The 25,922-nt window shown below is 44.3% G+C and overlaps 1 protein-coding gene across 5 annotated transcripts in view; it reads left to right on the top strand.

Annotated features, from left to right (window-relative positions):
• POU6F1 (POU class 6 homeobox 1) overlaps positions 1-25,922 on the top strand; it is a 200,750-nt gene that overhangs the window by 117,242 nt on the left and 57,586 nt on the right. For all 5 annotated transcript variants that reach the window (XM_069230900.1, XM_069230901.1, XM_069230904.1 and 2 more), the window contains 2 exons: positions 14,033-14,259; positions 15,866-15,994. In XM_069230900.1, coding sequence (XP_069087001.1) covers positions 14,033-14,259; positions 15,866-15,994 — 356 coding nt within the window. The remainder of the gene's footprint in view (positions 1-14,032; positions 14,260-15,865; positions 15,995-25,922) is intronic.

Below are 25,922 nucleotides of genomic sequence, written 5' to 3' on the forward strand. Positions count from 1 at the left end.
AGAACTCTGGGACTGTGGACAGTGGTTGTTAGCACTGGCATGTGGAAAGAACGTTCTTGAGATGGCAGCCATAAAAATACACCACACAGGCAAAATCCTCAGCAGTTTCTTGTCCTTGTGGGAAAGGTATGCTGCCCTGCAGAGGAGCATGCTTGACAGTGAGGACCTCCACCAAAGGTAAAGCAAAAGTGTTGAGCTGTTATGAGTGGAGGTGCTCAGCAGCTTCTGGAGTGGTCCATGAAACCTAAAGTGAACAGTAGCATATTTTCTGCGAGGGGTAGATGGATTAGCAGGTTACTGAAGAGCAGTGCTTAATGTGTAAATAGAAAAGTGCCGGTGCTCAGAGCTCTCCTCTGAAACACGCGGCTGCTGCAGCTAAATGTGTGAGCACGGAATACAGAGGCAGCGAAATCCTGAAGCCATCTCGGGCCTCTTTAATCCATTTAAAGCTACTCCCAGCCTTGATAGACTGATGAAATCAGACCTGGGTGTACCATGAGAGTGAGGGTTGTTGCATACATTCCAACATTTTAGAAGTGGAAAGTGGGAGATTTTAAAAAAATAATCTGGAGAATGTATTTCTCCCATTGACTTCTATAGAAGGAGAGGCATTTTCAGGTGAGAGACAGCGAAAATAAAGCCATTTTTGGTGTTAAAAATCGGTAGTCTCCCACCTGAATTGATCTATTGGCATGTATGTTATTGGGCAAGGAGCAGCAGCAGTACCTGGTCCTCTGAGGACAGATTGTATGCAGAGGGGAACAACTCTAGCTGGGGAAGAGGCTCTAAATCAAGTGTTTATAAGGGCCACTACTTGTGTGAAGAAGGCTGCTGGCCCTTTACCATTTGTGAATTCTAGCAAGCATAGAATGAGCAACAATGGCTGGGACCAAGTCAAGCTATCCCAGAATAAAGGAGACAGGTGAGCCTCCTCTGGGGCTAAGGAAAATGGGGACCACAGAGGAGCTTCCAAAGGAGCAAAGAGTTTGGTGAATCTTGACAGGTAGGGGGGATGGCCTCTGTATGTTAGAATCCATTCTTGTTAGGATGGATCCTGCAAGCCCCATTGTTCTACATGGCTCTAGGAGGTTCGCCCAGCCTCTGCAGAGCACAGGGCAAACATTCAGGGAAAAGGGAGAGATGACATGTGGGCCCATTCGAGGGCTCCTGAGGTCAGATGTCCTTCTGGTGGAGGATTGATGTGGGGAGTATTTCTTGCTTGTCCCTGGTGCTGTTGTAGGGGTGCAGCAGATTTCTGCAGATGCTAGCATTGTCAGAGGAGGAGATCCTTGGTGAGGGCTGCTGTGTAAGGAAAAGGTTGCAGTTTTTGACTGTGCCAGTGGGTGAGGAAGGCCTTAAGTGATGTGGACTGTCAATGGCTGGGCATTTTGCTATACAAAGACTGAGAATAAGAATGGGCACTTCTCTTTTTTTTGGAGTATAATTTTTTATTGGCATTTGGTACAAATTGTTACATATCACATTTATCACCATATGAACATCCAATGATTGGGTACTACTCTTGTGAGCACCGTGTAGCAGTCAGACAGAATACGTTAGCCTCCGTGCATTGAAAACCGCACCCAGGATGTAAGGAAAGGCAAAGCATTACCCATCCTTTAAGGAGTGGTAATGCTTTACCTCATTTATCTCATCCTGGACAGAATAGAGAGAGGGAGGTTGACTGGCCACTGTATATCTGAAAACCAGGAATGACATCACCAACAATTTATGTTTTGTTTTTTAAAAAATATTTTTATTTGCATTTTGGTCAAACTTAACAACATGCACCAGTCGGCCAGAAAACAGCAATGGCAATAGAGTAGATATCTGTTACATCTTCAGATTGGAGCTATACAGCAGTTTATTTTGATATTTGAACAGAGCCTCTTGCCTCCAGGGAGTCCTTGTCTTGGGAACCACTATCTTGGCAGGGTAGTGCTCAACTTGGATTGTGCCCCCCCTTCACCTCCCTCTAGGGTGTCGTAATAGGCCCTCCTGAACTCCCTCAGGCATCCTCTAACTTTATACTTTACTTCTTCAGCCAAAAGGTAAAGATCCATACCTGTCCTCCATTCCCTTGATGTTGGTATCTCTGGTGCTCCTCAGTGCTTCACCATGTCCCTCTTGGCTACTGCGAGCCCCAGGTTGCTAAAGAGGAGCTTAGATCGCGGTAGGTCTATGTCATAGCTATTCCCAGTAGCACATGCTTAGGGTTTGCCAGAATCTCTACCCTAAGTATCGCCCCCAGTTCTCCCAGGAATTTAGACCAAAAGGTCTGGATGCGAGAGCAGTTCCAGTGGGTGTGTAAATATGTCACTCTGTTCATCTCGCACTTCAGACAATCTAGCGATGAGCCCTCCTGCATCTATGAAGCCATGCCCCATCCTAGTAAACTCTGTGAAGGATCTTCAAATGTATTAGTCGGGTTTTAATTGCAACTTCACATGGGTGAATTAGGGCTGCCTCCCAGTCAGGGTCGTCCATGACCCCTAACACCCCTTCCCATTTCTCTCTCAGGCCTCTCAACGTGTCTGACATACTATTGTTAATTGTTTTATACATCCATGAAATTGCTTTCCCTTCCAGTTGTCCCAGTAGCAGTCTCCCATCGAGGGGGGCATAATTGGGGAGCTCTGCCAGGTCTAGTTTCTCTGCCTGCCAGGCATGTGTAAGCCGTAGGTATTTGTAATGTTGTGCTGGGGTCAGTTGGTATTCCTTTTGTAAGGCATTGAATGTCTTGAGTCCCCCATCTTCAATCAGGTCTCCCAGTCTGGAGTTCCATCATGTGTCATGTCCCAAATCCCTAGAGTTTCCTAATCTCTGTCAGTCAGGAGCCCTCCCACTGAGGTTTTTCGCTTATGAGTTTCACGAGCGAACCCATCTTTTCCCCGCCCTCATCCGGTCCTCTATAGTGAATTGTGTGGGCAGTAGTAGTCTCTTTACCCCTTTCCCCCCATAGAGGTAGTGTAGCTATTACTTGCTCTCAAACTGGCTTCTATCCAGCACATATGTGGGTGGTCTCCGGGTGCGTGTGTCCAGTCGTTGATGGTTATGAGGTGCGCCGCCCAGTAATACGCCGGTTTGTCAGGGAGGGCAATCCCCCTGTTATAGGGTTTGCGCTGGTGGGTGTTTTACATTCTAGAGCAGCTTTCGGACTTCCTTTTCATATCTGATGAAAATGGTCTCTGGTAGTTTAATGTATGTGTTTTGAAAAGCGTACAGTAGTTTCGGCAAGATAATCATCTTGCACATCGCTGCCCCAACCGAACAACGCCAATGGTATGTTCCCCCATCTCTCCACGTCTTTATGGATGTCCACCACGACCACTAATACGTTCCGTTGAGACTTCGCTCCCGGTCCGGTGTCACATAGATCCCCAAGTACCTAAATCCCTTCTTATCTATATGCAAATTACTCTGTATTTCAAACTGCCCCAAGGTGCCTCCCACCAGGTAGACTCGATTTGGCCCAGTTGATCTTTTAACCGGAGTATGAGCCAAAGTCTTCAAATGTTCTAAGTTTCCGGGGTAGCGTCTCTCTTGTACAGGTAATATATAAGAGGACGTCGTCTGAAAATAGGGATATCCTTTTGTCCTCTCCCTTCCCCTTTTGTATACGGAAACACAAGATATATGGATGTGAGAGGACGACACATGCCAGGGCTTCTAGTATGAGGGCAAACAACAATGGGGAGAGAGGGCAACTCTGTCTCGTCCCCCTATCTATAGGAAAATCAACAGATGTGATCCCATTTACATGAACTGCAGCTACCAGGTTTGTGTATAATAATGTAATCCATCCCAGAAATTTGGGCCTGAGCCCAAACCTCTCCAGCGTTCGCATCATGAAGGACCAATGGACCGTGATGAATACCTTCTTGGTGTCCAAGGACAACAGTATGTGGGGCTCTTTTCTCGATTGCTCTGCGTCCAGCCAGTTGTGAAGCCTGCAAAGGTTGAACCTCATAGATCTCCTGGGCATAAAGCCTGATTGGTCTTGGTGAATCATGGGAGATATGACTGCTATCAATCTTGTGGCCAGTATTGCTGCTAGGATCTTCATCTCAATTTTAAGAAGGGAAATCAGACGGTAGGAGCTACATTCTTTGGGGGGGTTTCCAGGCCTTCGGAATCACCACTGTTGTGGCCCTGTGGAGATGCCGTGGGAGGATGCCCTTCTCGCTAGCCTTGTTAAACATGTTAAGGAGATTTGGACATAAAATATTTTTGGGGAAGACAACTGGGTCCGGGTGTTTTCTCTGGTCTCAATTTGCCTATGGCCTATCTGACCTCTGGCAAGTTCAACGCCCTTTCCATGGATTCCTGAGTCTCTATCGATAACTGCGGGAAGTGCACTCTGTCCAGGTAGCCCCCTATTTAGGATGTGCCTGTGAGTGTGTGTTCTCTGTACAGTTCCCTGTAAAATTGTGCAAACTCACCGGCTATCCCACTGTTCCGTACACAGCTCTCAGCATTAGCCCGTTGAATTGTATGTACCCAGCATGCTTTTATCTCTAAAAAAAAAAAATACCTGCCTTATCTCCCGCCTCATACAAGCAGTGTTGTGTCTGTAATGCCTGAGACTTTGCTTCATCATATACTAACCCCTGGTATTCTTATGCAGGATTGCTGATGTTACAGAGTCTTTATTCTCCTTAAAATACAGTTCTGTCTCCACCCGAATCTCATGGGCTACCCTCTCGTCTTTCAGCTCCCAGGCATTCAGTCTCCAGCAATCCCTCCCATGGTGGGGCCGAGTCCTCATCGCTAGCCGTAGGGGTGAGTGATCTGACAGCCCTCTTGCTAGGTATTTCACCTCTTCTACCTCTCCCACTTCTCACGTAGAAGGTAGGATGTAATCTTGGCGGGAGAAGACCTTATGTGTACCGGAGAAGTAAGAGTATTGCCAGATCTCTGGGTGAAGGCGCCGCCAAAGATCAATTGCCTAGACCGTTAACCTTCTAGGACAATACTGTGTATCCATGAATATCCCGTTGTTTCTCTGGGCATTGCTCCTGTGTGTCTCTGTGTGAGCGTCCTTAGTGTGTGGGCCCCATCTCCGTCTAGCCATGTGCTTTGATCTGCTCCATTTTGCATTGCTCAACTCTCTCTTAAAAGTATTAGAAAATCGACCTCCCAACTCCCCGGTCCCACCCCCCACCCTCTTCTGTGAGCATGGTTTTACCCAAACATTGCAACTACTCAACCGCGAGATTGGAGAGGTCTGTAACCCCACCCCCTACCTATTATTACCACAACTTGTCACTTAGTTCAACGTGGTTGGGGCGGGGCACTTTGGAAGGCGGCAGCTCAGAGGTTGGTACAACCAAAGTTCAATCTGGTTCACTCCATTGAGCTGGTACCGCTGGATGAGAGGTGTCTATGTACATGTGCCCCTGAATTGTCCATATTTTGGTAATCTACAGTGTTTCAATCGAGTTGGCTGCAGTGTTGTCAGGTGGTGGAGCCTCAGGCTCCATGGATTCTAGCTCTAGGTTACCTATGGCCGCTGCTAGTGGGTGCAAAGAGTCAGGTTTCATTTCTTGCTCTGTTGCGAGTGGATCCCTCGATGGTGACACTGACTTGGTGTTCACCTTGCTTCTCTTTGTGGTGACTGGATGATTTCCCTCTGAATCTGAGGATGATGAGGTGTGGTTAGCCATTAGTTGGGATGGCCACTGTCTGGGTCCTCTTTTTGTTTTGGGGGGGTTTGCCCCTTTCTTTTAGTCATGTATTTCTCCCTGGGTTGGTTCGCCTCCCCTGTGTCTGTGTTAGTTCGGATCTCTTCTCTCCCAGAATGCTCATTCGTGGTCATTCCTCTAGCCACTCCCAGGCCTCCTCAGGAGTTTGAAAAAGGTGTCTTGCCTTGGAAGATTACCTTCAGCTTAGCTGGGCATAGCAACATATACTGCATCTAGAGGGCCCGTAGTTTAGCCTTGATAGCATCGAAGGTGCGTCTTTGACGCAGGACTTTGCGTGTGTAATCTAGAAAGATTTGTATCTGAGAGTTATCATGATATAACTCTTTCATATTGCTGGCCTACGAGAGGATCAAGTCTTGATCTTGGTAGTTTAAAAACCGAGCTATAACTAGCTTTGATCGGGCTCTGGGTGGTGGTTTATTACTCAATGCCTAATGAGGTCGCTCGACAGTGAAGCAGGGTGAAAATCTTTCTTTGAGGAATATTTGTTTGAGCCACTCCTCCAGAAAGTGCTGCATGTTTGAGCCTTCTACTCCCTCTGGAAAACCCACAAAGCAAGGGTTATTCCTCCAGGCTCGGTTCTCTGCATCTTCTAGTCTCCATACCACGTCTTTAGTCACCATACAGATTTCTGACATTTCTTTTCTGAGGGTCCGTACTGTGCTTTCCAAGTCAGATATTTGTGTTTCTGCTGCTGTGACCATCTTTGCCACATTTTGCAGGTCTTGTCGAAGGAGGGAGACCTCGGACTTGACTTCGCCCACGCTGCTCAGTGACACGGGGCAAAAGGCTGGGCTGAACCACACCTCCCAGGAGACCAGAGGGAGGAGGCCGCCCACAACGCTCCGACGCGCCCAAGGTGCCTTAGTTGAGACTCGGGCTTTCGCTGTGTGGAACGCACGCAGGATGTGCCCGGGCAAAGACCTGCTACATGGTGGAGGAACGGTCTAAACTAGCCCTGGTGACAGATACTAACAACGATAAATTGTTTTGGGAAACAATTAATGTACCCTTCCTACCAGAATGGGTGCCATAAGATTTGGGTTCAAGTGTAGACTGTGCAACATGGGTGGCCCACTACTCAGAGGTTTTAAGGAAGGGACTCCGTCGGTATATCTAATCGGGCAGATTGAGCTGGGGCAACCCAATTATCCACAGATTACTATGGATCAGGTTTATTCTGCTATTTTAGCTTGCGCTGAAGGTAAGGCCCCAGGACCTAATGGAGACCAGTGGATGTTTTTAAACATAATACCAATTTTGGGTACCATTTCTGACTAAACTATTCAATTTGTCCATATCTGGTGACATACCATTGTCCTGGTACACCTCCTTTATTATACCAATATATAAGAAAGGAGATAAGGCCTACCAAAAAATTATCGACCAATTTAATTGCTGGATTCTTCACTGAAAACATTTAGGGGGTGATTCCAACATTGGCGGGCGGCGGAGGCCGCCCGCCAATGTTCCCCTGACAAAATACCGCTCCGCGGTCACAAGACCGCTGAGGGTATTTTGAGATTTGCCCTGGGCTGGCGGGCGGCCGCCAAAAGGCCGCCCGCCAGCCCAGGGCAAATCTACCTTCCCACGAGGACGCCGGCTCCGAATGGAGCCGGCGTAGTGGGAAGGTGCGACGGGTGCAGTTGCACCCGTCGCGTATTTCAGTGTCTGCTTTGCAGACACTGAAATACTTTGTGGGGCCCTCTTACGGGGGCCCCTGCAGTGCCCATGCCAATGGCATGGGCACTGCAGGGGCCCCGCAGCACCCCCTACCGCCATCCTGTTCCTGGCGGGAGACCCGCCAGGAACAGGATGGCGGTAGGGGGTGTCAGAATCCCCATGGCGGATTCTCCCGAGCAGCGGAAAGTCAGCGGGAGACCGCGACTTTCCGTTTCTGACCGCGGCTGAACCGCCGCGGTCAGAATGCTCGACGGAGCACCGCCAGCCTGTTGGCGGTGCTCCCGTGGTCGGTGACCCTGGCGGTCACCGACCGCCAGGGTCAGAATGACCCCCTTAGTAGAATCTTTCTGGAAAGATTAAACAACTGGGTCATGGAAAACAACATCCTATCCCCAGTGTAGTTTAGTTTTAGGAAAGGATTAGGTACCATAGAGCAATGTGTTAACCTAGACCTAATTATAGGGAAGTACTCCAATGCCAAAAAAGGTGCTTTAGATTTATGTTTTGCAGACATCAGTAGCGCTTTCGATCTTGTGGAACATGCCCAGCTATGGCCTACATTATTAGAGATGGGTGCCCCAAGGTATGTCATCTATTTTTTGGCTCTCCTATATAGAGATTTGACATGCAAAGTTTGTTTTGGCCAACTAGGAGAATGCACCACTTCTTTTAAATTAGGGAGAGGTATCCGCCAAGGTTGCGTCCTTGCCCGTTATTGTTCTCCCTATTTATTAATAGTGTGGATAAATATGTGGCCGGACGCCCTGTTCCTGCCTTACTTTATGCAGATGACGTTGCCTGATTTCAAGAACACCCATGGGGCTCCAGAAACTAATGTGCAGATTTGAACAGTTTATGTCATCAAGGGGTATGATAATTAACAAATCCAAAACATTTACAATGGCTTGTGGCAAGAAAGTAAAGAAATGCAGAAATTTCTACATTGAGAAAATGGAAATCAGTACTGTCAATTGTTTTAATAATTTGGGGGTATTGTACTCTAGTAACGGGCAGTGGGACGAGCTGGTTTGTTTAGGCAGGAACAACCTAAGAAGAAATTCAGGTACTATATTCAGATTTGCTAGTAAACTAGGGAGTTGCCCCATACGCACTATGTTGAACATTTGCAGGGCCAGAGTTTTATCTACGGTAGCATATGGTGCAGGGGAGTGGGGTTACACTAAGAGCACTCCCCTACAAATAGAGGAGAACTGTTTTCTAAAATGCATGTTATGTTTACCCACTCAGCCTCTAACTGGATCACACATCAAGAAATGGGCATACAATATTTGGAAGATGTGCTACAGGTGAGACCTCTGCTCTTATGGCACAACATATGGTCTAAGGAAGGAGGGATGTGGAATTCCTATAGCCCGACACCCGGGACATATTGTTTGGGGTGAAGGGCAACAAGTTTTCATGTTTATTTTGCCCTTGGGACAAGTAGACAAAACCCCCTGCAGCACAAACCCTTTAGTTGCAAGTTTATAGAGAAGGGAACTGTCTGCAGTTGAGGTAGTGTGTGTGTTAAGCTGATGTTAATGCTGTTCAAACTTGTATTTATGGTTCATTAATGGGAAGCCTTAATTATTAGTGTGAGTGCTGTTAATAAACATTTTAAGGTCACACTGCACTACTGACAATGGTTCCACTAAAAGAAAATGTACATGTTTAAAAAGTTTAACAATATGAGGCTCCCAGAATGCTCTCCGATTAGATGCAAATATTTGCAATAGCTTGTAAGCAGGAGTGATGATTCTTTGCTTTCAAAATAAAATGTTCGGTAAAAACGCAAGTAGGAAAAAAATCGTTTCGCTACTATGACATTTTAGGTGCTATTTCTTTGAAGCATCATTTAGTAAAATGTGTTGATGCAACCTAGTATTTCCAAAAAATATTCCTAACGGAAACTCAGTGTAACCAGTTTCAAAATGATTTTGGGAAGCATGAAAATGAACAAGAAATGGCAAAGCCAACTGATCTGACTTTTTTTTAGAGTCTTTTGGTTTCGTGAATGCTTGTCTTGTTTTGACAATGCTTCTGTAGCACTTTATTGTTGAGAGAGCTGCCAAGCACTCACCATTGTAGCAAACACTGTTTTGGTCTCAAAAAGCACACATTGCCACCAGTGGCGTAAAAGGCCCCCTCCACAAGGCCCCCTGCAGCACCTGCCTTGAGTGAGTATAGAGGGGGGCCCCGCCAGTTTCATTACGCCACTGATTTCCACAGTAGTTCCTGGCACTGAACAAAACTACTTTGTGTGCCAATATGTTCCTTGTGGAAGAGCAGAATGCGATCACTCACAGTAAAGCCAACCGATAAAGAAATAGAAATTTAATAAAAACATCTTTGTTAATGCCAGAACTAATTAGGGACCCAATTCTTAAAGAAAGTCATAAAAGTGCATCCATGGTATGTCTTTGGTAGACCAGGAAATCGTAAACCTAGTAGATATTTGTGAACTGGATTCTAGCACGAGCAAATGTGTATCTGTAGATTTGCTCATGCGAAAATCTGTTGAGCTTTTACTAGTTCACTTTCCCTCCAACCACTTTATTCCCAGTTGCGGAAGAACTTCTGCTTCTGTCATTGTCAGGAGTAAATTTCCAACCTTTCTCATTATGGGAAAAGATGAGAGGAGAGCTAGTGAAAATCCTTAAAACATGCAAATTAGTAGATTTGCAGACTCAAAGGCATTCCAGCCCTGGAAGTATTGCTTTCTGCTTCCTCCAGCCCCAGTATGTAGATCTGCGGAATGGTGGTAAAATAAGGAAATTGCCATAGTAAAAATTTAAATTGTACATATTCAAGCCCTACTATAGTAGTAGAACTGGAATAATCAGAGGGGCTATTATCAGAGCTCGTACATAATGAGATGGCTGCTATAATCTGTCGCAGCACTACATGGCGCCAAAGCGACAAGTAGATTTTTATTAGAGGACAAGTAGATTTAAGAAGCAACCTGTCCAATGAAAAGTAGATATTTGATTAAATTCCACACCCCTGAGGAAGCCTCTGGCTTTACAAAAGATCTCATATTAGATTGTATGAAATTGGATAATGCCATGTGCCAAGGCTGGCTTTTATTGAGTCCTCTTTAAATCTGCTTTTAATAGATCTATAAAACCTAAATCAGCGGACCTGCTGTCACTATCTAGAAAATGTATAAAGGACACTTTTATGCAATACAAGGCGGTCGATAGGAAGCTAATTGAATCTACTAAAACCATTGTTGGCCTTTACTTGTCTTACTCATTAGATGCAAGTAGGTTTGGCTATCTCTCCATAGTCACCAACATGCAGCACTGGTTTGTTTTAACTAGACTAAGATTGGGCATTGCGCACCACCTAGTAGCATTTCCACAATAGTCTGTTAGATGCTCTTGTGATGCAGTTCGTAAACAATGCACATTGCATTTTGTCTTATTCTGTAAATTCTATGAACATCTTAGAAACGTCTACCTCAAACCACTTTTTATTGATCTCAATATAAGAAATTACTAGAATGAACTGGAATTTTTGTTATCTTTAGACTCCCCAAATGTGTGCTATAGGGTGGCAAATAATATTTTAAAAGAAATTCATGTTAGGAAAAGCCTTACTGCACTTTAAAAATTAGTTTACAGTTTCTATTGTACTTTTGTAAATGGTGACAGAATGCAGCTCGATTATTTATTTTATGATCTTAAGTATTTGAATCTTTTGATTTATTGTATTTTATTGTTTATGTGCTTTTATGACTTACTTTAGTTATAGCCAAATAAAGATTATGAACTGAACTGGACTTCGCCCAAACCTCCCTCTAGGGCCACTCGGGAGGACTGTATCGCCTGTATTAATGCGCCATGTCAGGCCCCGTCTGTGCGGGATGTGATGCTGTTTCTTCTGTAGGAGGGGTGACCACTCTGGCATATTTGTCCATCTTCCCCTGATGGGGTGGCCTCTGTTCTTTCTCCCGCATCATGGTGTCCTATGGTCAGCAGGCCCCTTAGTACAAGTCAGACAGTTTCCGAATGTAATTATGGGCTCCTTGTTACTGTGTTGTGGATCCTACACTTTAAGTCAGTATTTTTGGAGTTTCGAAACTAGGGTGTAAGGCTCAGCACCTCTGCACTGCCTGTATGTTTCCAATTGGGTCCTGCAGTGCTTCCAGTGCCTCATCATCTAAGCTACCTGAGTTGTCTACTGTTATCTCGTTTGTCCTATGGTGATGCTTATGGCACTGGGGCACCCTGTGATCTTCACCTGTTGGCCTTGGGGTCTCTGGTGTGGTCTCGCCAGCAGGATCAGGCCCGCATCTTTCTATCTGTGCCTGTCGTCCGCCCCATGGTCTCTGCGCCGCCCTCCAATTTGTCTTGCCTCTAGATCTTCCCTCCAGTTCTCCTCACTGGGTGGGCCGTGAGGCGGGATCGGTTCCTCTTACCGGCTCGGTCCCGCTGGCCACCCATAGCCCAGCACACCCCCTCTCTCCTGTAGATGTCCCAGACCACGTGGCTTAGCCCCTAGCCCTTTGATGTCATTTGTGGACCTCCTTAGAGTCTTTAGGTCCCTTATGTGCACTCTGAGGGGAGTGTTAAAGTGCCCCTGGGGGTCGAATGACTGAGTGTCTCCCCCCCCCGTACTAATGGTGTGTCACGCCTTTACTGGTACCTTCCAGCCCTGTCCTACCTCTGCCAAGTTGTAGCTCCCTTGATCCAGTGCTCCCTGGGCTTCAAGGGGTGGGAGGAAATGGAAGGTTGCGCAGCTCTGTGTCCTTCCTGATATATGTTGCTGTCTCCAGGCCCCTACTGTGTTTCCAACTCGTTCTGGAGGTGTATGGGGCAATGCTCTTCCCCCCTTTAGGAGAGCCGTCCTGTTGGCCGCAAGTTGTCCTCCGCTGGGCTCTGGAGAGGACTAGTGTGCAGCTGCTTCCCCCTCAGTGGCCATTCTGACAGGGTGCTCCGCAGTCCCGGTCCTGTTGTGTCTGTGTCGGACGGGCCTTCCTTCTAACATGTATTTTCCCACCAAAATCCACACGCTAGCAACCAGGGAGCACTCCCAGACCACACAGGCCCAACGGGAGTGAGGGGGACAGGTCCCACAGTCCGGTGTGGCTCCTCTACCACCAAACGTCACAGGAGTTCCTCTTCGCCTGTAAGCCTGACCAGGCCTCTACCACTTCCAGTGCGGTCTTGCAGGCGATTGTGGGTTCCCACTGGATGTGACCCAGATGCAGATGACAAATATGCTTATTTATCTCGCCGGTCAGTATCTGGGGCAAGCCCCTGTCTCAGTGTGGCTTTCCTCATTTAGATGATGCAGATGGTTTGCTGGGGGAAAGGTCAGCGCCCACGAGGGGTACTGGGTGCTACGGTTTCCTCTGTGCTGCAGCTGCTCGCTACTTTTGGCACTTTGATTGTTTTGCTGAAAATAAGTGTTCCCTGTGGGCAGGGTCACCACAGTTTCAGGATCTCTTTCCACTCTACCTCTCACGTCTCCCAGTGCCGCTCACTTTGAATTAATCAGGCTTCTGCGGGATTATTCAGGGCCTTCCATGGAGCGCTTCACCGAGCGACCGACCCCATCACTATCTTGGCCACCCAATTTATGTTTTTAATCATGGTTTTATATAACTCAGACCAGAGTAGCACAGCGCTTTACAGGAAACAAAAGATATGAAATGTAGAAAGCTGTCCTTTAGCGCATATTTAAACATTATGCAGCTGAACCTTGCTGCAACAAAGGATTGACTTAACTAACGTCAAAATAGTTTTTAATTGCCAAATATGGTTTCTGATCGCAAACCCGATTATGTTGTCTTTTAATGTTGTTTTGAACTTAGTTTTTTGCTGTTTGATAGGGGCGTATCTTCATGGGGGTATTACAACCCCCTAAAAATATTATTTAGTAAATAGTTGGATACAAGTGCTTTCAGTCGGATATGGTGAAGTGTCTGTCGGATTTACCTTAGGATTTATACATGCCCACACTGACAAGAACGCACATACTCTCTCGTCTCTATTTTGAAGGCCTTAAAATTGTGATTAGTTTGAAAAATGTTGTTTTAAGTGTCCCTAGCATTACGCCCTTCGTTCTCTTACCACGGCCCCGCAAGTCTCCCTCTTGTCCAGATTATCATATATTGTGTAACAAGGTGTCCTAGAGTGATTTCTGGTAAATCTGAAACTATCCCCCCCCCCCACCCCTACCCCAATATCTTATTAACCGTGCTACGCCCCCTGCTGTTTATGGTGTATGTACTTAATCAAGTTGCAATATATACCTACAGTCCAAGCGAGAAAGAGCGTTAGTATAACCACCAGGGCGCTCTTCAGTCTCCTGCGCCTGGAAATCAGAGCTCTTTCTGTGTAAATTACGTGAAATATGGTTTGTCACTTTCTGTATGTATTCAGGTCAGCTGATTTTTCAGAGGCAGAATCCTGTTGGGAAATCTCCGATACTCAGTGTAAGCCTACCGGGCTGTGGAAACTCTTAAGTGAAAACGTGAATCTGGTGTTTCGTTAAACAAAATAGCTTGAAGAATTAATGATTTTAGTAAACCGCTAACTGTGGCCCTTACCAGAGGAGTGAACTCTAAAAAAAGCTTTTCTTCTTTCTTTCTGCGATTCTGTTTGGGTTATGCTTTCGCTTCACCCTTCCGCCAGCTGCCTCTGTGCTGAACACAAACCTCCAGGCCACCGTGCAGGCCCCGCAGGTTTTTCAGGTGCAACAGACGGCGCAGCCGGCAGTCCAGCAGCAGCCGCTTGTTTCCGTGCCCGCAGCGCTCCAGCCCCAGGTGACGGCGATGGTGCAGGCGTCCGTGCAAAAGCCGTTGGACGCGCAGGCGCAGTACGCCGTTCAGCCAGCAGGTTTCGCCTTTAATCCAACTATAGTAAGTATGTAACATTCTTCTGTCTGAAATGCCGCTCAAACACTTGTGGACCACCACTGCTGTTATGCCAAATCTAAATTCTTTTTACATTTTGCAGTATTCTATTAAGTTATTTTCTGTGTATGCAGGCATATTGTGCTTTCCGGGTGGGACTCATGGTGACATATAATAGGCAAACTAAATGCAGGGGCAACTGGAATTAAGCAGCAAGTTATGTGACAGGGTTCACTAAATTATTTGGTAATTAACAATTATGCGGTAAAGCAATGCTACCTTACTATTTGTCATATCTACACGTTAATACAGTATGTGCAAATGTCACCTTAGTTCACCAGGTTAACTACTAAATGCAGTAATCAGCAACTGAAATGTGAGCTGCCTCTGGGGGACAAACCTGCATGGCAGTATTTTTTGTAACTTCAGATCCATTTTAGCTAGACATTTTTTTGCTAAAATACTCAAATTGTGCTGAAATCACCCTTCAAAAGCACCCTATGTCCCAAGACCTTGTCCTGTGTCACTGTTGAAATGTGGATATATCCGGCTGTCCCAATGGAAGCGGGTGACTGCACTCTGCTGAGGCCTTAGTTCGTATGATCTTCTAGGATGCTGTGCTTAGAGACGCCAAAGAACAAAACAAAGTCGTAGCATGTGAAAACAATTTGGATAAGCATCAGACCAGCATGGTTATAAAGCAAGTCATTTCTTCTCTGTTTGGTGCGCTCAGTGTGGGAGACAACACACAAGTGTTGTTCAGCTTCAGACACATTAAGGAAGGGTTGTCATATTTATCTTTCTTGAAATTTACTCTTGTATTCTCGTGGCTACGTTTTTGAGTTTTGATAGAGCATAGAGCGTGCGTGATACGTGTTTTCTATTCTCGACTTTCCCACTTTAACATATTGTTTGATCCTATGCAATCCCTTGAGGACCAGGACAGTTGTAGCTTCATTCAGCAGAATCCGCACATCCTAAGCTTATCACAGGTGTGTACCTTAATTAGGGCCCCAGACCACTGCAGGAAATAAAGCCATTGCATTTGTCATTTCGTTAATTCGGTATTCAACTGTTAATACTGTTTTACACTGGTCATTCCCTTTTTAAGCCATCATCACTGATGAAATCTCATGACATCATGAAGGTTTGCATTCCCTTTATCTTCCTGCTCCTCGACATCCTTCTCTCGTGTTTTGGTCACAATATGAAGAAAATATTCCTTAAAAATTAACAAATATGTTGTGCGGAACGGTCCTGTTTGAGTTGGAAGCCGGTGTGTAAATCATTGATTGTCAATCCTATGCACCTCATTCCGAATCACGGCTTTGCCACTGACACACTGTGTAATTTTGTGGGTGATTTATTTCTCTCTATACCAGGGTTTCACTTTCTGTGAGTGTTTGGAGTATATAAAACCAGGCCACCTTTAATTATACTCCTTCCTTAAAGCTGGACCTTTCCCAGAGAAGGGATTGTCAACTCACTAAATAAGAAAATCCAGACAGTTTTTCGGAATGACTAAATTTTTTTTACACACTAGGTTGACATGACCAAACAGAGAGTTCTGCCCATGCCCTGGCACTTATCCCTTCTGTTTCTTGGTTCACAGATCAGTGCTGCAACTTTTGGGGGTCAGGCACAGCTCCTTGGTTCTCTTACCGCCAGCCCGCTTATCACCAGTGCCATTCCTGGCATGCAAGGGATCACCGGACAGATAATCACTAATGCACAAGGACAGGTAAGCTATAGCGAAAGAAGGCTGAGAGCTGGAGAGTGTCATGTGTAGGTGAGATGATAAATACAAGTACAGCAAATATTCTTTCAAACCTCTTCTTAGTAGTTCTCATTGCCATTACTAGGTCTTTTCCCTCGTGGTTATCCCTGATTCCAGATTTGCAGGAGTCAGGAGACAAATTAGGTTCTCGGCTTTGGGAACAGGAGGATGAATGGGGGAGGGCGGCTCTGAGGCTGCTTTGGGAAATGATGCATGCTCCCCTGTGCTTTAGGAGGGGGTTGCGTAAGGTTTGCCTGCACCTGTGCCATATGAGTGTCCCGGACCTGGAGGTGATTGTACATGGCACAGTTTCATTCCTGCTAAAACCGGGCCTAGTGTTTCTGCACCCAGTCATTTCAGGTACAGGGACACTAGATCATTCAAATTTATCAGGGACGGTTTCCCCCTCTTCTGAGGATACTACTCAAGTCGATTTGTGATGAGAAGCTAGCATTTGTACCCAAATTCCTTCACATCACAATTTCATTCACCTTCTGGTTTCATTTCAATAACTACTGAGGCATGACTTGTTTTTTCGCTGTTTGGAGGGGCTTATTTCTTTTTTTAATGTAAAAATATTTTTTTGCCATGCAGTTTTTAAAAATGTATAATTGTCACCATTTTCCATTTTTAATTCTCCGGACGGAGAATTTGAAACTTAGCCCAGAGATTGTAACTGGTTTGTCAGCTTCATGAGGGAGTATTCGACAACATAAACTGTCAACAAAATAGTGATTTGTCATTGTGTAATCACCAGTCTGATATTTCCCAAAGTGCACTCCAGAAGTAGACACAGTACTCTAGATGTGGCTTTCAGAATTGGACACAGTACTCTAGTTAAGACCTCCAGCACTGGCCACAATGTCTTAGATTTGCTGAACTGGATGTGTAAGTCCAGATTTGTCCCACAGAACAACAGGACAAAGTACTGATCAGAGGCCATGAGAATTAGAATCAATACTCTACATGTGTCCTGATGTACTTGACGCATTACTCTTGTTGTGAGTGATAGGATACAAATAAGAACTGTGGATCTTCTATTATGTTTCTTATAACGTTTTGCGGCACTACTGAAGATGTGATCAACACACATGCAAATAAAATGATTGTCTTGGCCTGATCTACTCCAACAGCGGCTGCCTGAAAAAATAAGAAAACTGGCTGTGCCCAGCAACATAGGTTTGGCTTTGTAAAGGGTGTGCCTCCAATATTCTAAATGTGGACTATGGAACTGGACAAAATCTGTGTTACTTTATGAAAGCCTTTCATAGTGCTAATAATACTTCTTTTCATGACATTCAAACCTACACCCAAGAACCCCCTTACTGCCTCTTGATGCCATTGCAATGTGATAGTTACCCACTGTTGTGTGTCTTAATATGAGAATTTCCCTTACATTGTTGTCATAGTATCTGACTTAGGTGACAAATGGAGAGACAATAAACTGCTAAAATAAAGCCAAAGTAAATGTGCACAGGGACATTTGGGCTTCAAAGAAAGGGCAAATCCCGCTGAGCCCAGTAGCCAAATAAGACTTTGTTGGTATTTAAACCAGAGATTGATAAGCTGAGGAGAACAGAATGGTTAATTCATTGACGTTAAATAAGGGTAACCAGGGCTTGCATTTTTTTAAACATATTTTTATTGGCATTTGGCATGAAAGCACAGTACATAACCTTTCTACAATATATTACAGATTTCCCTCACCCCTCTTCCACAAAGATGCTGTATACCAATTCTGCCTCTCCCTGGGTGCCATTGTGTGTAGCACAGTTGTGGTGGGTATGCCCTAGGTCTCCCTGCTAGTCCCTAGAATCCGTGGGTTGTGTGTGGTATATTTTAATTCCCTCCTCCCAGTATCTGGCTCAGAACTGGCCTCAAGGATTCAGCTGTGCCGGGTCAGTGTGTGTGTGTGTGTGTGTGTGTGTGTGATGTGTAAATCACCTAAATTAACTCGTAAGAATGCCCTAAAAACTACTATACCCTTTTAACTTCATCTCAGGGGAGTTTTCTGCCAGTACTATGGTTAGTGGGTTGGGGCACAGCAGGTCCACCCCATCGTCATATATGGGAGGAGGATAGGTCCAAGACAAGAAGTGGGGGAGGGGGGGGCTCCAAAGTCCATTCAGTCCCTCTGTGCACCACGCACCCTGGCATCCTGCCCAGCAGGCCGGGAGGGGGCCACCCCTGTAACCCATTCTCCATCAGCCCTGAGCTAGTCATCCCCCCTCAACGTATTCCTCTGGTTCTGTTGGCCTCTCAGTCAGTCCAATACTGGCCTGTGTCCCCACCTTCTTCTTGAGGTCCCTCTGTCTGAGTCTCTGCGTCAGAGGGATGTTCCCACTCATTCACAACCTCCGACCACAGGTCTACTATGATATGCCTGGGGAACCCACCCCCAGGACTCCATCCTCTGCAGTGCTCTTCAGCTCGGGCCCTTAGCATCACATCCCTGAGTCCAGGTCTCAACTTTAGGTCCCCCGTCAACTTCAACGCCATGCCTATTCTCCTCTTTGCCATTATCAGGGCCAGGTCTAGAAATCTATTCCCTACATTTTTAGGACTGGGGACGACCAGACTATACTGTAGACCTCTATATTATTCCGTAGGGTACAGGTCAGGGTCACGTTAAGTTTTTCGAAAAAATGGGGGGCCTTTGGAGAGGGTATGGGTAAGCAAAGACTTAAACCTGTGAATGATGAATAAAGATGTGTATGATGTAATTCCGCTGCACCTCTCATTCTGTTAAAATAACAACTTTGTTCAAGTTTATTAACAATTTTGGTCTCTGGTAAACAAATATTACAAAGAAGAAATTGAACAAAACATAAAAAATACAGCACATAATAAGTAGTTTGAAGACCAGAGCCTTGAAGAACTAAATGTAAGAAGTATACATGCTGATAAAACAGAGGTACACGGTTTCGGATTAAGAAATACTATAACTATATATAATAATAATAATATAAAATGGAGTGTCTATTGGCATGATGGAAATATCCTTGTTATTACTCGTTTAGCTAGTGGGGGATGGTGTACAGTTGTGTTAATCAGGCCCATTCCACTGTCAGGTTTTGCTTCATCTGGCCTCTGTTTACCTCATGTCCCTTGTTTCTCACATTAGCAAAAATTGTAACCCCAGCCTTGCATATAAAACTGGAAATAGGGGCTTTATCTGGAGTACAACCAGATTTTGATTCTCCCCATGTCTCTTTAATAGACCTCGGTATTTAGAGCATCTGCAGCACAGAATTTTCATTATTTGGTTTGTGTCTCATTCCTATAGTTCATTTACCATAAAAGAAGCTTATATGTATTAAGATATTTGAATTTGTATTGCACCAACCCCAGTTATTAGGACATTGTAGTGCATTGTCTATCTGGGTGCCTTTACATTTGGATCCGAAAGGCTATTAACCCTACTTGAGGAACCATCATTTGACAGTGTCTGTAGTTTTGTTCTTGTTTGGCCGTGCATGGTGAGTAGATATTTTGGTTAGTGTTTAGATTCTGAAGGCTGTGTGTGATCTAGCCTTGTATTAAAAATACTTTGCACATGCTTACTGAATATAGGCACTGTGAGTGCGATCTGCAATTTAGGAATCTAAATTCATACAAGGCCGATGCTAAGCAGACAAACCTTGAATCCAATTGTACAAGGACGAGAAGGAGAGAACATGGACAGTCACGATTATGATTATGTTATGACAAAAGCGCAAGCGTAACACTCACTTTAATTTATGTTCGAGATCTCCATCAAACGTATGCAAAACAGACTGGTTAAATTATTTGTGCATAGTAATAGAATATCAGTAATTAATTAATTTCAATATTTGTCCAGCTAAAAATCTGTGAAACAGTACAAAAATCCTACCTTAATTGGATATAAAATCTAAAGAACTCTAAAATGTTTTTGTTGAACTAGTTCAGTATAGGTGTTAAATCTGGCTGCTTCAGTATTTCGTGGTTGCCATACGAAATTGGCTACTGCAAATGCTGTGAATTTAGCAAGGTTTGGCCCCAATTAGGGATACATTATGCTATATTGGCTGTAGCTGTCTGGCTGTAATTGAAGCATTGATCAGCAGAATATTTGAGGTGTTGGGACCATAACCGAATAAACCTAAACGGTTCGGAGCTTTAAAACATAGTGTCTCATGGACAGAAACTATGGGCCTCATTCCGACCCTGGCGGTCTAAGACCGCCAGGGCCGCGGGCAACGGAAGCACCGCCAACAGGCTGGCGGTGCTTCAGTGCCCATTCTGACCGCGGCGGTAAAGCCGCGGTCAGAAAAGGGGATCCGGCGGTTTCCCGCCGGATTTCCCCTGGCTGGGCTGAACCTCCATGGCTGCGCTGCAAGCAGCGCCGCCATGGGGATTCCGACCCCCTTCCCGCCAGCCTGTTTCTGGCGGTTTTGACCGCCAGGAACAGGATGGCGGGAACGGGTGTTGTGGGGCCCCTGGGGGCCCCTGCACTGCCCATGTCACTGGCATGGGCAGTGCAGGGGCCCCCTAACAGGGCCCCAGCATGATTTTCACTGTCTGCATAGCAGACAGTGAAAATCGCGACGGGTGCAACTGAACCCGTCGCACCCCTGCAACACCGCCGGCTCCATTCGGAGCCGGCCTCTGTGTTGCAGGGCCTTTCCCGCTGGGCTGGCGGGTGCTCCCTTGGCGGGCGCCCGCCGGCCCAGCTGGAAAGTCAGAATGGCCTCCGCGGTCTTCTGACCGCGGAGCGGCCATTTGGCGGTTCCCACCAGAATGACCCCCTATGTGTATACTCCTTTCATTTAGGGACTGGCAGATGCAGGATACTTGCCAATCCAGGCAGATTGTTGATTTCCTTATTTATTTGTTTATTTATGGTTATTGTAGTGCACCCACTAAGGTTATCTTGGTATTGAAAAAACACAAAGTCAAAATAGGCGTCTGAAAATGAAGCTGCTTCAGGGAACGTAAACAAAGGAAGCTTTTACTATTTTACAGAACTTAACAAATTGAGTTTCTTGTGTACATAAAGCAGCGTCAGATGATTCCACTGTGTGGGGCCAGCCACTGTAAAAGCTCATCCGCCCATGTTCTTCTAGCAAAGCTTGGGAATCCTCAGTATACTTGACCTTATTCTGGAGGTCTCAGATGGGGTGGTACCATTGAAAGCACTTGGTAAATGCAGAATGACAAAAATGTAAACTCCGCCATATGCCATATTGCCAAAGGAATTAGGCACGTAGACTAGAAAAGTATGCATTTTTTTCCCATATGCAGCAAGTGTAAACAAGTCACGGCGGGAGTAATATGATTCTTTGGATGTAAGCCAAGAACCAGTCTAGCTGCATAGTTGTGGAGTAACTTAAACTTATGGACTCAGAAGTCTAGGAGGTTGCGGTATATTGCCATGCATGTAATCAAGAAGCATATAATCTGTTTCACCTGATGAAGTTGAAAGAAACATGATTTAACAACTGGATTGATTTGAGGATATACAGTTGAGGCTGAGTCTATTTGCTCTCCCAAGTTCTACACTGCTTGGACTGTTGCTGGTTTCAGACTTAAGGCTAACATCCAGAATTTATTCTCGGACTAAGATAAAGAGATTTTCAGCCCAAACAACATCGTCATGCTAACGCCATTAATACACTATAGTGGCCGCCCGGGGACTCGTAGTTGTGTATGAACCCACTCGGGAACAGGTGTCTGTTTGCACCTGCACAACCTCTTGTCACTCCATCTCTCTGCCTATTTTTCCTCACCAAACAGCAATCCTCAAGTGAGCTACCAGCGTACTATTATGGCTAGCCACTGCCTAACACCTCGATTCTGATATATGTCCTTCTCAGTCACCCATATCACACGGCAGATCTCCCGCGATTTCGGGCCCTTCCTACCCCACAAGGAAGTAATTGAATATTTTCCACATCTACTTTTGTCCCCATCACATCAATAGGGCCTGGTCTCTGGGCTGTCTGCCATGGCCTCCTTTTTACTTTGTCCCGCTTCCGTTTACGATTGACCTGTGAATTCTGTTTTATGTAGGAATTAATTTACTGAACTCTTTTGGCCATCTATCTTGTCCCTGAATAGAACTCGTATACTTGCTTAGTTCCACGGTGTCTCACCTACTAATGTTTATCGTACCATATTGGGGATATGCATGTATGCTTAGCATAACAAAGCTTAGCCCTGATACTATCGAATAGATTTAAGTATGATAGAGACTGCTATCTGAAGAGTAATTACAGTGACTAAAATGTTATTCAAGTTTGTCTGTATTGTGAATCAAATGTATCGTAATGGACCACTATGCATTTCTGATTTCGTCATGATTGGGAACCTGATATTAGCTCAGCGCTAGGCAATTTACCTTTAATCATATTATGAACTAGTTTTAGAATATGTTGAAGATTGTGATTTGATGAGTAACTATTATTATCAACATGTCACCTTATCTTAATGTCTCTTAAATGTATGATCATGTTTTCGAAGTTCATAAAATGATTACTTGCTTATATACCTGTATACATATTGTCCAGATATATATTTTACTTTGAAGATGTTTCATAAATACGAACAGTTCTAAATATTGATTACTGCATCATTAACTCCTGGGTTTCAAAAATATATTATCTCCTCTTGACATGAATTAAATTATACTATAATGATGTATACTAAGGTATTTGCTATCCACATTGTTATAAAATATGTACATCCTGGGACTTGCACTAAGACTGTATGCTCTAGTTACTTATATTGGGAATGAAGCTCTGCAAATACTATCTCCTTTTCCATTCCCCTATTTCGTAACCCAATCATCTATCTGTTCACTTGGACCTTGAGTTACTTAGTTTAGATGCCTCCTAATAAAATAGCATGCCAGCACTGCTTCCTGTTTTTCTTGTCCCAGTCGTCTCTTGTCCAGATTGAAATATAAATCCCAGGTACCAATCCTAGAAGTTAAGAACACCGCTAGGTGTCACTACCTGATATGAACTACATCATGTTTCTGTCTTAATCACCGGTGCTTTTGTACACCTTTCCTTTTTCATCCTTTTATCTTCGCACATTTGGTGATTGACCCATTCACCTTCAATCAAACTTTTATTTTCCACTAAACCATGTGTAATCGATTTTGTAAGCCTTGAGAAACTGCAGGCGAAACATAGGTTGGTTGTACCTTATGAAAATATTCACACTGAGGAATAACTGAACTCTGTCTGACGTTCAATAAAACCTATTTGGAAAAATCGAAGAATCATCTCCTGACTGTTGCTTTTGGGTGGATTCACTTACCTTTTTACATAAGACTCAGAATTTTAGGCATAGGAGGTCCAAACCTCAATCAGTGATCCACCCATTCATATGAATATGGGTATTTCAATACAGGAGGATAGTGTTGGATTAGCTTTCTTAACGTCAATAAATTTTGTTTGCAGAATCAAGATTTTAACAATGGTCAAAGGTTTTTCTGTTTTATCGCAATTCTGTTGTAGGTGGTTATTGCTCATTACCCCCTAACTTTGTGAGGCAGTCAAAAAGTTGGCCGTCTGAGCATTTCTGAAGATTTTAATGAGTCTGAGTGTCATCGGCATAGAAGGCAAAAATCAAAGGATTCAATTGGGGGGGAAGAATCGAGTCCTGAGGAATTCCAGAAGAACATGATATGACTACGGATGTGTAGACAGAAATAATAATTTGAAAAACCTATCAGCCCGTCAGTTTCTAACTTCAACAGCACAGAGTCTCTTACTTCCAATTCTGATATCCCAGGCCATAGGCCATGGTCGTCTTGTTTGGAAAATAAATAATTGACTTCATAGTCATTGGAAAAACCAGGCTGCACCTCAGGATTATTCTGCTTTTTATTTTCAGAAACAGTACCCTCCTAGTATTCCTATCTGTAATCGAATTAAAATACAATGTTGTTGCCTTGATCTAGTGCCCAGCCACATCTGTAATTCTGGAATGTGTTATTAACAGGCAGTTACAAATGTAGCCAGAGAAGATAGAATACACGTGGAAACCAGTGCTATTGCGCCTATTTCCATAGGTGAATCTTTATTTTTGTGTCATTTTCGTCTGCGATATTCCGGTTGCTTGTTGTTGCTTGAATGTATCTACAAAACATTTGAACAGCAGTTTAAATTCACAACTCAGAATCCTGATTCAGCAAAACAAATAGAGCTTTCACATAATTTGGGAATTCTAATCTACGGCATTAGGAGTAAGAGCTGCAGTCGAAATTTCAAACAGATATTTAAGCTTTCTCTGGGTTTAACAATACCTAGTTAAACCTTGTGGCCCCTGTAAGATCTCTTCTCAAAAATAGGCTGAGGTCTTAAAGCAGCTTGCATTGCCTTGGCGTCTACGTAAGCCCAGTGATTCTTCTGTGGATCATAAGAACACAGCTCCATTAAATGGGAGACCGTAGATACGCATTGGTAGGGCCAAATTGATTAAAATATTTGCCACAGAAAGTAAAATGAAGGCCAAATATGTTGAGCTTAAGAAAATGGTTACTGCTTCCTATTCTCCCAGTGAGTATAGTAGCACTTCCATACAAGTGTTCTGGCAGTGAAAACTATGACACTTTAGGGTACACTGTTTTCTTACAGAGTTAGCAGCACCTAGAAACAATTATAATTTGCGCCAAATGAATGAAATACATGAATCAATCAGTAAATAAATAAAAGAAATGTTAATTGTACAGTTCATTGATCAAAGTATCTTTTTAATTGTCTCTCTTCCTGGGCAACTGCACCAACTCCCAGTTGGTTATATACACTAAGAGAGTAGAACTTGCATGGTTTTCGGATCATAGATATGGTCAGCTTGTATTTCTCGCCAGGGTCTCCTTCTCAGGGTGGTTTATTTAGACAAACACAGTACCTTCACCCATTTGTTTTCTTGTGGCGACAATAGTGCACCGCTGTGTAACAATTACTCACATCCAGGTACCGTAATCTGCGAGTTGAATTCTTTTACTCTTTCAGTGCATCTCTACTGCTACTTCCCTCCCACTTCTTGATATTATAAATATTACTGTGTAGACTATGCTCAGTTTAAAATTTATGTTACGGCTAGTTATACAGTGCTTTCCATAAACTTTATGAAGCCTAAAACACTTTTCAAGATGGTCTGATTTCATTACTTATTTATAGCTTCTTACCCCTGGCGAGGTTGTGAAGCATCAGTCCAGGGGTGCCCAAAGCAGTGCAGTGGTACATGGGCATTTCTTATGCCTATGTATGGGATGTGCTGAATTGAGTGTGTGAGGTTTGAGAGCATGGTGGATGCACAACACATTGAGTGTCAAAGTACATATGCAAGGAAGTTGCAGATGGGTGAGATTAGATCGAGCTAAGCAAACAGGTACGTATGTTAATTAGGTGTGCATTATATTACCTAGAACCTGCCATATATGTGTACCAGGAGTATAAAAGGGATTCTGCTCAGGAGCAACAAATGAGCAGAGAATCCTTGGGAGGTGCTTTTAAACTGCCTTGGAGCAACAGATTAGCAACGCATTTAAGGCACTGTTAAACTTCTTAAGAGGTATGGAGTAATAAATGAAGTGTGCCTAGGAGAGAAAATGTGAAGCACATTGGGTACTATGAAACCCAAAGAAGTTTTAAGAGGAGTCTACCCAAGAGCGACAGATGAGCTACTCATTGTCTGCCAAGTAGATTTATGTGGCGTTCACCCAGAAGCGACCCACTTCTTTTTGTAAACACATAACTTCTACTTCCAAGCAGCGAATCACTTTTATTACTTACCAGTGATCTGTGTTCATTTATTGTTCTGATTATAATTACAATACATGTTTTGTTAATCTGCTAAGGAGAATGAAATGATCTCATGCTCTGAGTTCAGATCTGTCTTTTACCATGTAGGATAA

Source organism: Pleurodeles waltl, chromosome 4_2, assembly GCF_031143425.1.
Source record: "Pleurodeles waltl isolate 20211129_DDA chromosome 4_2, aPleWal1.hap1.20221129, whole genome shotgun sequence".
Lineage (NCBI taxonomy): Eukaryota > Metazoa > Chordata > Amphibia > Caudata > Salamandridae > Pleurodeles > Pleurodeles waltl.